The sequence below is a fragment of the Gobio gobio genome, assembly GCF_949357685.1.
Source record: "Gobio gobio genome assembly, chromosome: 6".
In the NCBI taxonomy this organism is placed as follows: domain Eukaryota; kingdom Metazoa; phylum Chordata; class Actinopteri; order Cypriniformes; family Gobionidae; genus Gobio; species Gobio gobio.
The window spans coordinates 13,922,257-13,938,103 of NC_137102.1; the positions used below are offsets into that span (position 1 = coordinate 13,922,257).

The following is a 15,847-nucleotide window of genomic DNA, read 5'->3' on the forward strand; positions in this document are numbered from 1 at the left end:
GTTCGTTTTTTAAAATAAGTTTGGTTTTAGCTAGTTATTTGATGCTATAAAAACGGGGGTGTGACGTCATGATTGACAGCTTCTCTGAGTGAAGTTGTCACTAAGGCACCAATGGACTTTTTTCAGGATGTTCGGGAGGAGATTGAAGCTTTAGCTTCAATTTCTACATTTCCATAACTGTTTATTTCCCACCTGTTCTGCAGTAAACTGTACTAACAGATACTGCAGGAGTGTGGGTTCCACTTCCTGCTCTCTACTGCGTAGACTCAGGTCCCGAGGTCACTACTGCGCAAACGCAGGTCCCAAATCAGCGCAAGATATCAGCGGCACATTGGCGGCTTCACTTTTCTACAATAGAAGAGTGAAGGGGCATTGTCCATCTTTTTTACAGTTTATGGTTTACATCCAGAGAAATCTGCTATTTTAACATCCGTGTCATAATAACCATGGAAACTCCAAAGACGCTTTAATATATTATGTTTTATTAGACAGGTGAGCAGCTGTTTGAATACCTTTATAGACAGAAAATGAATCGTTATACAGCTATTATTATACATTGTTTGAATCTCATGTTTTCTTGATTTACCGCGAGTATCATGTTTGCACCATGCCTCAGAGCCAATGCTATTTTGTCAAGTCTCATACAGCCGACGAGCAAACGCAGTAATGTTAACATAACTTTCTAAACACTCAAATGTATTTTGAGTATGATTGTTTTGACCTAGTAAAACAGTGTTGCGCTACCCCTCAATTTTTATTTGTCAAATAAAATGACTAGTATAAGTAGTAATTCAGCACTTGTGGCTGTTTTATTAGAATGAAATAAAATAATGTGAATTTAAGTGATCAAACACAACTGTAACAAAGTTCAGGGAAGAAGGCGGAGGGCGTTAAACGTAACTTTAATCGTAAAATAAATAATAAAAAACGAAAGGAGTGGCCGACTGCATAGCATAATGGAAACAGCAACGTAAAATGTCCCAGGCTCTCGGCCCCGCCCTGCTTCATAACGTTAATGAAAGTTTAATACATTAGCTTACCGAGGAACACGATTTCTGCCTGAGTCTCATCGGATGGCTTTCCATTCAATGTGGAGGTGAAGACAACAACGCCCATGATTCCACACTCATTCACGGCTTTGTTATTGTTTTGAATAAGCGACCTCTAGCAGCGAAACTTACATACTGTGCCTTTAATACTGATGTTATCCAAGGTCATTTACAAATTGGTAACTGAGACACTAACCTGTTGTGACGTATATACTGGGAATCGGCGTCAAGACTTGATTTTGTCCATCGGGAATTGATTAGATGGTTGTGGTTTGCTATTGCTGTGATGTCATGTGAGTGACCGGTTTTCCCGCCCTCGCACAGAAAAAAAAGATGCAGTTGCAAGAGGGAGGCGAAGTTATTTTGATTAAAGATTACGAGGGCACATGAATAAAAAAAAAATAATGATGTGCACGGATAAATAATTTATAATAATCACTGCAACATTCCATAAAAAAAAAAGAATTGTCCATTTTGATTTAATTAAAAATCAGCTCCTCTATGGAGAAAATGAATGGGAATTTTACTACTGGTCCAGGACCTGACTGTTGAAAACGTAACCACTAAATTCCGCAGGATAAAATTAAATGTGATATTCCAGTTATTTTTACAATTATATTTCCTGGTGCATTGTAAAACCTATTAACAGGCAACTGTTACCTAACAATGACTTCTGTTTGTGTAACCTAAGCCAGTTTGATTTAGTGACCTTAAATCATATCTTTCACTTGAATATAAACACATTACATTCTTTAGGTTATATCTGGTTACTTTCTACTTTATTTCCGCTTTCCTAGCTGAATGGAACTGCACCTGGTGAATGCAATTGATTTTTTTTCCCTCATAAGAAACAAACAGCACAGACTCCACAATTGATACACTGTCAGTAGTAAATTGCTTTAATGTTTTGTCATGAGGTTTGCTCTTTAAATGCTGGTTGGTAAAGTGCTCTTTAATCTCATTTTGTGGTGAGGCGTAGCTGTGTTTGAGCAGTCCTTTAAGATCTTTGAAGAGTTTGTAAATGACTCCCTCATCCGGATATGGCCGACGCTGTATTTACCCAGCATCATGGTTATGTTTGGCTTGTTTAGTGCCATTTTCATAGTCAATAATAGCATATGTTATGCTTGGATTTTTGCAAAAATAATTGTGAAGTAATAACATTTCGTTAATAAAGAGTCTCTTTGGCTAGAATGCTTAATTTTTGACAGCCTACGTGTGTTAAGGTTTAGTAGCGTGTTCTGTAGTGTGTTTTCCTGTATAAACACTCTTCATGGGTGTGTTTTAAGCAGTCTGGACGCAGCTGTCCGCCAACAGAATATGTCACATCTGTCACAACAGGGTGCTCAAACACTCATGATCGCACGTTATCCCCTCTGTAAACACCCTTGCAATGTCACAAAAACACGTTTGACATTTAAGCGGCCCGTAGAGGAATCAGGTTTATTTATTGTCATTTAATTAAAATGGATTCGCTATATAGATTGTTTATGGCTGTGTGATTATTGCCGTAATTATGAAACACTCCTCGTTGATAATTACATGCAGTACATATCTGAACAGTCAGTGCACTACGAGTTTCATACATTAACAGACCAGCATTCAGCAGTTCTTATACGTGTTTACACTCTTTTTAATGCCCCTCTTTAGAAGTATTGCACAATGTTTCTAGTGCCTAGTGCATGTAACACAGTGCAAAAAGCATTCCCTTTGTTTAAGTACATGGTAAACATGCAAGACCGCAGTTCCTGTTATAATATACACAAGTGCATAATAGTTCTAAACAAAATCTTCTCTGCATTTTACAGGTGGGCTGCAAGGCTGCGGTGGTTTTCTTCCAGTACGGCGTCATTGCCAGTTTCTGCTGGTTACTGGTGGAGGGTCTGTATCTGCACGCTCTCCTGGCTGTGTCCTTCTTCTCTGAGAGGAAGTACTTCTGGTGGTACATTCTCATTGGATGGGGTGTGTATGTGCATGTATCTCAGTGCCAGTGACATTAAGATATATGACCCCTCGATCTCGTAACTCTTCGCGACAGGAGAGAAACGCCTGTCAAATATGAATGAAATATTGATCACTAAAGTCAATAGGACCTTGTCCATGTACTCACTCAAGATGTAACAATTAACCTTTCCATTGACGTCACTATATTGTGTTGGAAAAGGTTTCACACCGCATTTCTTTAAATTTAGGATTCTAAAATGTGATAAGCAGGCACCGACCTGTATCTCAGGATCAATTAAGTTTGGCAGCGGCTATTTGCACTAAGTACAGTAAAGTACAGATAGAGTAGATTCTATTTACACCATGTAAAAGTAGCAGTTCTTTGCAAAATGTGTAAATAGTAATTACATGCAATTTCTACTTTATTTTGACAGTTACATACTATTTGCAGCTCAGTATTGTACATTAACATGATGCAATAATAACAGGGTAAATTATTATATTTATTAAAATTATTAAATGGATGCCGCCTTAATGGGACAATAAAAGCCCTCCTTACACCTACCCCTAACCCTACCCAATAAATACTTTTATTTTATATAAAAAAAATCAAAGTAAATGCCTTTCCGATGGGATTTGTGATGAGAAAAGGGAAAACAGCGAGCTTTGCAAAATTCGAAACCGGGTCGATCGCATCAAAATTAAGATCCTAAACCTTACTCTTTACTGATTGCGCCACTGAAGACGTCAAAATACGAGTGTTTTTTTTATCTTGTTTGGCCCAACCAGGCATTGTTAGGCGGAGCTAGTGCGAATAGCACTCTCCAACAAGGCACACTATTTGCACTTGGTGTGAATAGACACTCCGATTAAGGTTTGAGGCTAATTGTCAATCCCACTTTATTGAATTGTGTAGGCCAATTAAATAAGGAATCCCTGGAAATATGCCTTCATATAGCTATGCCTTAACAGGATAGTTCACCCAAAAATGAAAATTAGCCCATAATTTACTCACCCTCAAGTCATCCTAGGTGTATATGACATTCTTCTTTCAGACGAATACAATCGGAGTTATATTACAAAAGTCCAGGCTAATCCAAGCATCAGAACTGGATTAATAGTTGCTCTGTTTTTGAAGTCCATAAAAAGTGCATCTGTCCGTCAAATAACGTGCTCCACGCGTCTCTGGGGTGTTAATAAAGGCCTTCTGAAGCGAATCGACGCGAAAAATATCCATATTTAAAACTTTATCAAGTAAAGTTCCAGCTGACCGCCTTCCGTGGAAAAGTGTTGAATGTTGAAAGTGAAACTCAAGATGCGTACGTGACGTCATGACGAGCGGACCTGGTCGCGTTAGTCTTTCGATCGGCAGGGGACCTTTCAACAATTTTTCCATAAATCGAACAGGGAAGGCGGTCGGCCGAAAGTTTACTTGATAAAGTTTTAAATATGGATATTTTTCTTACACAAACGCATCGATTCGCTTCAGAAGGCCTTTATTAACACCCCGGAGCCGCGTGGAGCATGTTATTTGATGGGCAGATGCACTTTTTATGGACTTCAAAAACAGAGCAACTATTAATCCAATTCTAATGCTTGGATTAGCCTGGACTTTTGTAATATAACTCTGATTTTATTGGTCTGAAAGAAGAATGTCATATACACCTAGGATGACTTGAGGGTGAGTAAAACATGGGCTAATTTTCATTTTTGGGTGAACTATCCCTTTAATATGTCAAAACTGTATTCAAATATAGAGTAAAATAGTCGATATGTGTGTTACAGGTGTTCCGGGTGTCTTCATAACAATCTGGAGCATCACAAAAGTTTATTTACATGATAGTGGGTGAGTAAATGGAGTTTGTTTGCAGAACAACTCTTTGCTACTTGCTGATATTTGTAAATTTCATTGTTGTAGCCACCGTTACGTTACCTAAGAGTAACAATAAAATGGAGCAAAGGATGTAACTATTTTTATGAATTTATGAGCCCAGTTGAATTTCTGTCTTCTGCACACCTTTAGCCGATAGCTACAGTAAAGCTGACACTGTAAATTTCACTCAAGGCTGTTCCTTGATGATAAATGACATGCCTTGATGGAGGTCAGTAGTCTATATTTAGAACAGAGCTCATAGGAGGAGGGGACATTTGAAAATAATTTACGTGGATGTTTTCTTCTTTATCGCCACATTTGAAAAAAATGTCATTCTTTGTTTTTGCATTAAATCTACATGTAGACTGTGGAGTGCAACATATGTACAAACAGTGATCGTCTACTTTTTCTGCAGCCTTGGGTCTGGAAATATTAATTTTCTCCATAGATTTGAAACAATTATGTAACAAAGAGTTCAAGAAATTACCTAAATCAATCTGCTTTGTTGCCATTCAGGATTGGAGGTAGTTCTTATCCAGACATTTGACTTCTACATTGCAGAACCCAAATGTTTTGCTCCATTACTGTTGCTTCATTCTACAGATATATTATTTCCTTTTAACAGATGCTGGGATTTTATTGACGATGATCTGTGGTGGATTATAAAAACGCCTACGTTGATAACGATACTGGTGAGCAGCATGAAATTCTAATATGGCAATATAATATAAACTAATATGGCAAGTGCTGCATGAAATATTTCGAATAGGTCCTAATCGATTTATACTGTTTTTTCTAGATGAACTTTATTCTCTTCATTTGTATCATACGGATACTTTGTCAGAAAATCAGTTCCCGGGATATTGGGAGAAATGAATCACACCAGTACTCGTGAGTTATTGTGTTAGACCATAGACATCGCGGCCTATCATGCACAATATAAACACAACAATATTCCAACATATGCCATTTCTTTTGATTTACAGGAGACTTGCAAAATCAACTCTTCTTTTGATTCCCTTGTTTGGAATAAACTACATAATCTTTGCCTTTATGCCTCCTCACATCGTGTCTTATGTGCGTCTGGTGTTTGACTTGATCCTGGGGTCCTTCCAGGTAGGCAGCAGGGGACTGAAATATGTTTTTACCCACAGCTGTACTCTTCTATAAGCAATTGCTTATCTAGTTTGGATTCCTTAAATGCCAATAGAATACTAAGACTGGCCACAGCAATAGACTCACCGTGGGATCTGCCAGCTTGCCTCAACCCCAGACATGCCCAGTGATATTTATTCCCTCGATGTTTGTTATGAAGCTAGTTGAAAAGGTCGAATGAGGATATACAAAAGTGACCTTAAATACTTTTACCATCCATCTTTTTCTGAAGTCAAATGAGTTGAAATTTAAATATAACCATTGTTCTTGTTGACTAATGGTCATTTCCTTCATTTGATTTTATCATTAAAACTGATTATGATTAGAACAGCATAAATATGTCTAGATATATATATATTTAATACACTATATTGCCAAAAGTTTTGGGACGCATGCCTTTACACATGAACTCTAATGACATCCCATTCTTAATCCGTTGGGTTTAAAATGGAGTTGGCTCACCCTTTGCATCTATAACAGCTTCAACTCTTCTGGGAAGGCTTTCCACAATGTTTGTTTATGGGAATTTTTAACATTTATTCCTGAAGCGCATTTGTGAGGTCAGGCACTGATGTTGGCGCGAAGGCCTGGCTTGCAGTCTCCGCACTTAATTCATCCCAAAGGTGTTCTATCGGGTAGAGGACAGGACTACCCGATAGGATGCAGGCCAGTCAAGTTCCTCCACACCAAACTCGCTCATCCATGTCTCTCTGGAACTAAGGGGCCAAGCCCAACCCCTAACCCCCCCCCCCCCCCCCCCCACCAAACTTTACACTCGGCACAATGCAGTCATGCAAGTACCGTTCTCCTGGCAACTGCCAAACCCAGACTCGTCCATTGGATTCCCAGACAGAGAAGCATGATTCGTCACTCCAGAGAACACGTCTCCACTGCTGTAGAGTCCAGTGGAGGCGTGCTTTACACTCCTACATCCGACACTTTGCATTGCACTTGGTGATGTAAGGCTTGGATACAGCTGCTCGGCCATGGAAACCCATTCCATGAAGCTCTCTACGCACTGCTCTTGAGCTAATCTGAAGGCCACAGTGTGGAGGTCTGTAGCTATTGACTCTGCAGACTTCTGCGCACTGTGCGCCTCAGCATGAGCTGACCCCGCTCTGTGATTTTAAGTGGCCTGCCACTTCGTGGCCGAGTTGCTGTTGTTCCCAAGTGCTTCCACTTTGTTATAATACCACTAACAGTTGACCGTGGAAAATTTAGTAATGAGGAAATTTCACAAATAGACTTATTGCACAGGTGGCAACCTGTCACGGTACCACGCTTGAATTCACTGAGCTCCTGAGAGCGACCCATTCTTTCACAAATGTTTGTAGAAGTGACTGCATGCCTAGTGCTTGATTTTATACACCTGTGGCTACGGAAGTGATTGGAACACCTTAATTCAATGATTTGAAGGAGTATACTTTTGGCATTATAGTGTGTATATATATATATATATATATATATATATATATATATATATATATATATATATATATATATATATATATATATATATATATATATATATATATATATATATATATATATATATATATATATATATGTGTAAATGTGTGTATGTGCATTATTAATTATTACACTTAAAAAATATAATTCTCTTATTTTTGGAAATCTTCAGGTAAATTGGGGAAGAAATGTCTTCCAGTTTTTTTTTAATGTCTTCCAGTCTTTCAAAATGTGTTTGTTGCTAAATTGTGAGGATTGAGATTTGTTTTAAAATATTAACCTGTAAAATATTTAGCTGTGACTGATTTTTGTTTTCTCTTCAGGGATTTTGTGTCGCTGTCCTGTACTGTTTTCTAAATGGAGAGGTAATATTATCAGATTTTAATTTTAATTTATGTATTATTAAATCAGAAAGAGAATTGCACATGCCAGTTACACTACCAGTCGAATGTTTGGAAACACATGACTGAATTTGTTTCTTGTGATCATAAAAATCTAAACATAATTTCTACAAAATAACTATATATATTTTTCCCTGACCTCATTCACACACTGTCCAGGTTCAGTCTGAGATTAAACGAAAGTGGAGGCGGTGGCACATGCAGAGATTTCTGGGAGCTGATACCAAGTACCAGCAGCCCTCGATGGCAAGCAACGGCCTCAACTTCAGCTCCCAAATCACCATGATGACGAAATGCAGCCCCTCCACACGTCGCACTTCCGCCTGCCAAGATGATTTCTCCAGCGTCTGAGCGCTGAGTGATTCTCTGTTTATTACGGGACACAGAAACCCAAAAATCTGTGCTTACACGCACCGAAAGGCTGTCACCCGGACCACCTCCACCATCTGCAGGTAGCAGCTCCGCCGTCATTCCTGTAGGAACTGCGCATCTCACTGCTCAGCAGGAGCATGAGGGAAACCGTGCAGCTCAAGGCTTATGGTGATGGTTTGGCATGTGATGTATCTTCAAAGCCATCATTTCAAACACATCAATCAGGAGAGAAATATGCGAGTAAAATGGACACTTTGAGGTTTGATAGTGTTTCATTAAACTACTGACTCTGAACAGCAAGGGACCCTGACTTTAGCGATCACAGTGATGGTGCTGAAGAAGCATTTGTTCCATTTTTGTGCACAACTCCACAGGCATTAATCTTCGAGTTGGTATCTATCTGTTGTGTTTTTCTGTTTCCCCTGCCCTTATTATGCTGCTCGAGATTTGTCAGACTCTTAATAACCTGTAAAGCTGAGCGGTGACCTTTTAGGTCTCTCGTGACCAGGTTTTATTTTTATCTCCTTCTTTATTCCAGGGGGGGGGGGGGGGGGGGGGGTCACGTGATTTTAGACAGTCTGACAATCTGCTACAATCCTGTTTTTGCGTCCTACCCATTTGTGTCGTGTGCTTGCGTGTCTGTGTACATGTGGACAAACACAAACGTCTCTCATTGAGAGTCATAAAAGCAAGTTTACTTGTGCAGCTGAAGTGCGTCATTCTATATGTTTTATGATAGTGATTTATAGTGTAATTTTATAGTTCTATGTTCAAATTTACATGGGTTGTGTAACTGTGCGCTGTTGCATAAAGACAGTTATATGAGACATTTTTTTTATGGGATAGTCCAAAATCTTTTTAGTTGTCAGATGTATATGCATATTGTTAGTCATAGTTTCTGACATGAAAATGCTCCTGCATGTTTGCATGCATAGTTCCTGTTCCTTATTGTGAATAAGATGTACAGAGAAAATGTTGCTATTAGAGTGTTATTGCTGTTTTTTGAAAGTGTATTGTGGATGTTGTCTTAGAAAGTATACAGATCAATTTTACTGCATTATATCTTAGCAGGCTTGTCTTTTCTAATAAATTATTTATTTTCAGTTTTTTATATTTTTTATATTTAACAATCATTAACATCACCAAAAAGCAATTTTAATTAGTTTTTTATTTATTTAAACTTAGAAAAACATCAAAGACATAATGAAGCAGCATATGGGAAGTTGTGTGTGGAGAGATGAATCACAATGAAATTATGCTCCAGAGCGGTGTCTTCGGAAAAAAATAACTAAATCTGCTTAGAAATATAATAATAAATGCATATCTACCAGATTGAAGCAGAGTAGGAGTGGGAGCCTTATAGCTGCTGGTATTGGTGAAAAGTCTGGTACTGTTAAAAGTCATGGCTTGCTTCCCACACATGGAGAGTTATCTAAAGAGGAATGATCAGATGTCATTTTTCAACAAGATAATGCTCCTGCTCAAATTACAAAGACAACCAAGAAATGACTTGAGAACAAGTCCATCAGGCTCATGTTTTGGCTTGGTCAGAGACCAGATTTGAGCCCTATAGTGAATATTTGGTCTTGCATTAAACTCATACAAACTTGGAGACATTTTTTTTTAAACTCATGAAATGTTTGAAGTCATTAAAATTTAGTGGAGCAACACTGACTCTAAAAACTGTCTGCAAGTTTACTCACATGACTTGAACATTTAACCCTCATCCTTCCCTCGGGTCATTTTGACTTTAAACATTTTTTTTTTAAAATTGAGAGTTCTTCAGTGTTCCAAGACCCTAGGTCTTTTGTCGCACTTGAACCAAGAATGCACAAAAATGTTTTTGACTGGATTCAAGGAGTTTTGTGGTTGAAATGTTAAAAAGTTACTAATTCTTCCCTTGCGGATTGGAATGAATGGAATGCGAGGAATGCTTCAGTACACAGAAAAACCTAAAAATGCTAAAACTACCCAAAAAATAGTTTATAATGTCTACTGTCTGAATACATACTGAAGAGAAACCGACTTAAAGGTTCACTATTTTAAAAAAAATTCAGTAAAATATCCAAAAACCACTAGGCTAGTATTCTATATTTTGTTCAGTTGAGTACTTACAATATCCCAAATGTTTCCAAGTTCCAACCATTTGTAAATCGTGAGAAATTGCTATTTTAACCAAGGAACCGGGACGTGTGAGGGAGTCGCCTGTCAATGGCGTCAAATCTACGTTACCCTCAAATGTCCCAGTGTGTATGCTGTTTAAACGAGTATTCTCATCGATATATTTGTTGTGCTTTCGTGTTTTATAGACTCTATATTGTTTCTTGTAAAAATGTGGTGATTTTTGACCCAGGAAAAACCATGCATGTTATTATCTTTTTTTTCACAAGAGGTCGGCAAAGACACCCAATGTAAGATATTTTCTGCTGAATTAAAAGGGTTATGCAAGAAGTTATTTTGAATTGAAGCTGAAAGAATGCGCTTAAATTACCATTTATTTATTATTTATTGATCAAATCTAGTAATTTAAAGGTAAATCAAAATTTCCCGAAAACAATCTCAAAATGGAATAAAATAAGCTTTCTGGACGAAGAAAAAAATACATATAATTAATTTTAGGTCTTCGGGTCATTTTGACCCCTGAGGGCAGGATTTGTTACAAAGCGCAAGGGAAGGATGAGGGTTAAAGAAAAGAAAGGGAAAGGCTATTCCAGTTTCTTTATCTAAAGTATTTGTGCAATTCTTGCTAATTTCCTGACCAATGATTTGTGATTAAAATGATTAAGACCATTAAAAGCCTTTTTTTTTTTTGCCCAGGAGTGTATTCAAGATGGATGGATGGATGTGTTCAAAGTTTTTATCTTTAAAGCCTTTAAAGATGATTGAACGGACGGACGGACGGACGGACGGACGGACGGACGGACAGATAGATAGATAGATAGATAGATAGATAGATAGATAGATAGATAGATAGATAGATAGATAGATAGATAGATAGATAGATAGATAGATAGATAGATAGATAATAGATAGATAGATAGATAGATAGATAGATAGATAGATAGATAGATAGATAGATAGATAGATAGATAGATAGATAGATAGATAGATAGATAGATAGATAGATAGATAGATAGAGAATTGATTGATTGTATAAAAATATAACAAAATTGTTTTTTTTTTGGGTATTCAAGGCTCCCAGAACAAACTGAACACATTGTGTTAATCATTAAATTGTGTTAAGCAACTGCTTTGTTTTCATTTATTGTGGATTTCAGATTTGCCCTGGAGTTCCAAAAAACGTCATGTAAACGCCTGATAGAGACATCACATCACTGTTAGGATGACAATCAAATCTTGAGAAAGAATGATGGAGCGAGAGAAACCAGACCCAGTGAAAAGTGAGAGAGAGCTCATCTCTGTTTGTTTACCTCCTGTCTGAAACACATCTGTCATTTATTTATCTACTAAACCCCTTCTTAAATTATTCTCGTAACTCTCTCTCCTTATCCCTTTGTGGATAACATTTTTGATGTTTGAATACCAGGGAGCTCGCTGATGTCCCACCAGACAGATTAGCCAAACGCAGCATGGCCAAGCCTGGTTTAAAATTACAGAGAGATCTCCAATACGTAAACATCATTTTTTTTATTATTATTGTGAGCAGATGTACCAACAGGAGGCAGTGACTCCTGAGGATTTCATTGGAATGAATGGACTCCCATGGGGGGAGGGCTGGAAAGCAAGCCTAGAATCACACTATGTTAATTAGGTAGATATAAATATTAATGAAAGCACGAAACCCCTCAACTACTTCACAAATGGAATATTTAAAGACTACATTGCATATTATAATAAAATTCTCATAACTCATTATTACAATAAACATCTTTGTTTGAGAGGCTTATTATTAGATGTCCTATACCAACCCTATACTGACATCAGTTTGTATAGTCCCTATGATTTATGGATATTTGTGAATTACATAAGCTTATACTCATAAAGGTCACAAATCACTAAGATTTGCAACCTTCCTCTTACACCATGTTGTTGAGTAACACATTTTTAGTGTCTAACGATTCTAATCTTTTTTGATAGTTTACCGCTAAATGGGTCACAGCAGAGCCAGTGTTATATTGAATCACAGCACACACTCTGAACTTATGCATGATATCAACACAAAAGACAAAAAGAGTTAGGCTACATTTAGAAAGAGTTAAAACTTTTTTTTTTTTTTTTAAAGAACCCTTTAAAAAGGGGATTAATAGGTCTGGGAACTCACCATTGGCAGGCCTCAATCCGAGGGGCGGGATAAACGGTTGTCTTTCAAATTCCCTCTGCACGCAATTGGATAGCGCTACAACCAAGCAGGGCAACGAAGAAGGTGAAGCGTAGCTAGTTGATAGATTAAACTTTCGCCGTATCGGGTGGGCAAAACTAAAAGAAAAGCTTAACAACAAGTCTTCCATAGTCGCGACCAAAGCCGATTCGAAAGACCGCTGTTCGCCAGCTTCTTTGTTTACAAGTAGCACGCGGAACCGCCGCAACTCTGCTGTCATTATGTTAAGCCCGCCCACCGACTGTATGCACGATGTGATTGGCCTGACTAGAGTTTGCTGCCGCTAGCGTAGATTTCTAGGCTAGGATTAATACAAGGTATTCTACAAACATTGTACATTTAAGCAGGGCCGTAACCTCCATAGACACTGAGGTGGACATTTCCCCCGCAATAATAGAAATGGCCAAATTTAGGTTTAAATGCTAGGCTAAATTATTGTCTGGTCTGCTTCACTGTCAAAATTTTGATTGAGATGGCCAATCAAATCAAAGTAGGCGGGGTTTACGTTCACAGAAGCAGCGCGTCAGTTTAATGTTGAAAGAGAGTGAGGTAAATAGCGAAACATTTAATACATTTAAAACCGTTTTGCGATAGAAATGTTACCGACAGTAACATCCAGTGATGCAAACTACTCCACTTTTTTCCTCAAATATGGCCGTTTGAATTGAAAATATGCAGTGTTTGACGTAACGTTAGTTCTTAACTGAATGCGACAAGACATTTTACGTTTTCATCAAATAGAAGTTGCGTTAGCTACATGCGTGTAAATTTGAATGGAAATAGGGCTCGATACTGCGAGCAAAATAGACGTCTGCGAACTGTAAAATTTATTTTGGAGCATGTGTGCGAATAAAAAAATCCCAGCGGATCAGTTTTCTTAAATATAATATGGTATAACAACCGTCTTAATGATAATTTTTAAGCAGTCTTTTGTTTTGGGGATTGAAAACCAAATCGTAATACTGCTTAGTGTGATTATTAAACTTCAAAAGGCTGTGATTTCATTAAATAACTGTGAGCACTTCGTTTTAAAGCCTGAACGTAGCGCTGTTGTGCGTTGCATTCTACGCAACAGTTTGCAATCAATGAATAGCACACATTTATGCCAAGCCATTGCTTATGAACTAATTCTGAACAATTATGACAATGTTTACTTTATGGTGTTTATATTGTAATGTGTTACAGTTGTAATACATATTTTATCTCCCTCATCGGAATTTGAACGAGCAGCTGGATTAATAAAGTATAGACATTTCAAAATAAGAGTCCCGGTGTATTTAATGCTTTATCAAATAAAAGTCACGCAAATTTCCATTTAATTTAAAGTAAACTATTGTAGCTTCTGTCTGCGATGCCCCGGCACAAGAAGGAAAGACTAAGAATATTATTTGACGAAGTATCAGTGTTATTATAGCCTAGTTAACAAAAAGTAACTTGGCTAATAGGCTACAATTAAATATCAAATAAATAAATAAATGTTAACTGACAAAATAAATACTTTTCTTATTTTCATTTAGTTGTTAGTAATTAACCTGTTATTTAGTTTCATTAACCTGATGTACCAACCTAAAACTGAAATAAAAACTATACACAACTAATAACACAACTAAATACACAACTCGAGCCCCTGCCCTTTTTCAAAATGAATCAAAAGTGCCCCTCTCAGACAAATATCAATGATAATTTCGTGGTCAATAAAACTAAATAAATGTGATTATTATAACATGACAATGCATACAATAGTAACGAAAGGCTCAAAAGTCGGACAATTTCTGTTGAGGCGTTGCCATAACGCGTTGCTATGGGTCGCGTGCGTTTTGATTGACAGCTGATTTTCCACTGTTCGGAAACGGCTCTCAAGCCAAATATGGTCCTTTCAGAGAGTGTGTGGCCTCGCGGGAAAAAAGTAAACCAATACTTTTTTTTTTCCTTCCATAATCAGAGCTAATGTGTTGATTTAATTAAAAATCTATATATTAGCTATATATATTTTAAAGTATTACACAATTCACCAATGCTCGTTTGTCATGTATATACACCAACCAATCGTGATCTGGCAAAGCAAGTTCAAATTCCATTGGGTGATGTGAAACGGTAATTTTCTGTTCTTATTCATAAATCGGTTGAAAATTACATGGACTGACGAACTAACGTTTGTGGAACAATTTCCTGCAGTTTGTCTCATTTTATAAATTGCATCACTGACAAAATGGATTTTAACTGACAACAAACAAATCCCTGCACAAAACCACAGCAGCAAAAGTCGCATTAATGGTAAGTAGTGTTAAATTCACTTGTATTTATGTATATTGATACACCGTTTACTATTTCATGACACTATCAAAGTTAACAAAACCCAAGTGCCAGCGGCTCCTACAGGCCTATTATGTGAAGTGTAAGCTGGCAAAATGGTTACATGAAAGGACTTTATTATATTACCATTTTTTAATATTATGCAGCATTATGAAAGAAGTCTCTTATGTTCATCAAGCCTGCATTTATTTGATAAAAAAGAGCAATATTGCGAAATATATTAAAATAATGGTTTTCATTTAAAAATAATTTAAAATATAATTTATTCCTGTGATCACAGCTGGATTTTCAGCATCATTGCTCCACTCTTCAGTGTCACATGATCATTCAGGAATCATTCTAATATGAGGATTTAATGTCAATGATGGAAACTGTGATACTCTTTTCAAGATTCTTTGATTAATAAAAAGTTAAAAAGAATACAATGTAATAATATTTCACAATATTAGGCTACTGTTTTTTTCTGTATTTTTGATTAAATAAATGCAGGCTTGATGAGCATAAGGATATATATACATAGCCTACATATATATACATACATACATACATGCATACATACATATATATATATAATGTGTATTAGATTAGATTCAACTGTATTGTCATTACACAAGTACAGGTACTTGTGTAATGACAACGAAATGCAGTAAGAGGCTGGTTCGCCCGAACAGGGAATATATATATATATATATATTTACATATTGCCCCTTTTTTACATTTGAGCCCCTGCCCCTGACGAACTCTCTGCACGGCCCTGCCTGAGACAGAGCGGCCATTCTCCTACCTTCACCTGAAGTGGAGAAGGGTGGATTGTCTGTAGAGTCAGACACAGACCCAGAGCCTTATCAATGCGAGCCGCTGCTCAAACTGCGTTAACAGCACGTTACAGTATTGTTATTCGTCACCGCGTGATCTATCTGCGTCCGCGGCA

The 15,847-nt window shown here is 37.2% G+C and overlaps 1 protein-coding gene across 1 annotated transcript in view; it reads left to right on the plus strand.

Moving 5' to 3' along the window:
- vipr1a (vasoactive intestinal peptide receptor 1a) overlaps nucleotides 1-9,375 on the plus strand; it is a 45,108-nt gene extending 35,733 nt beyond the window's left edge. Inside the window, exons 7-13 of the mRNA XM_079820106.1 lie at nucleotides 2,858-3,011; nucleotides 4,779-4,839; nucleotides 5,492-5,558; nucleotides 5,666-5,757; nucleotides 5,853-5,982; nucleotides 7,815-7,856; nucleotides 8,052-9,375. Of these exons, the coding sequence (XP_079676232.1) occupies nucleotides 2,858-3,011; nucleotides 4,779-4,839; nucleotides 5,492-5,558; nucleotides 5,666-5,757; nucleotides 5,853-5,982; nucleotides 7,815-7,856; nucleotides 8,052-8,243 (738 nt within the window). The 3' untranslated portion in view covers nucleotides 8,244-9,375. The remainder of the gene's footprint in view (nucleotides 1-2,857; nucleotides 3,012-4,778; nucleotides 4,840-5,491; nucleotides 5,559-5,665; nucleotides 5,758-5,852; nucleotides 5,983-7,814; nucleotides 7,857-8,051) is intronic.
- The last annotated feature ends 6,472 nt before the right edge of the window (nucleotides 9,376-15,847 follow it).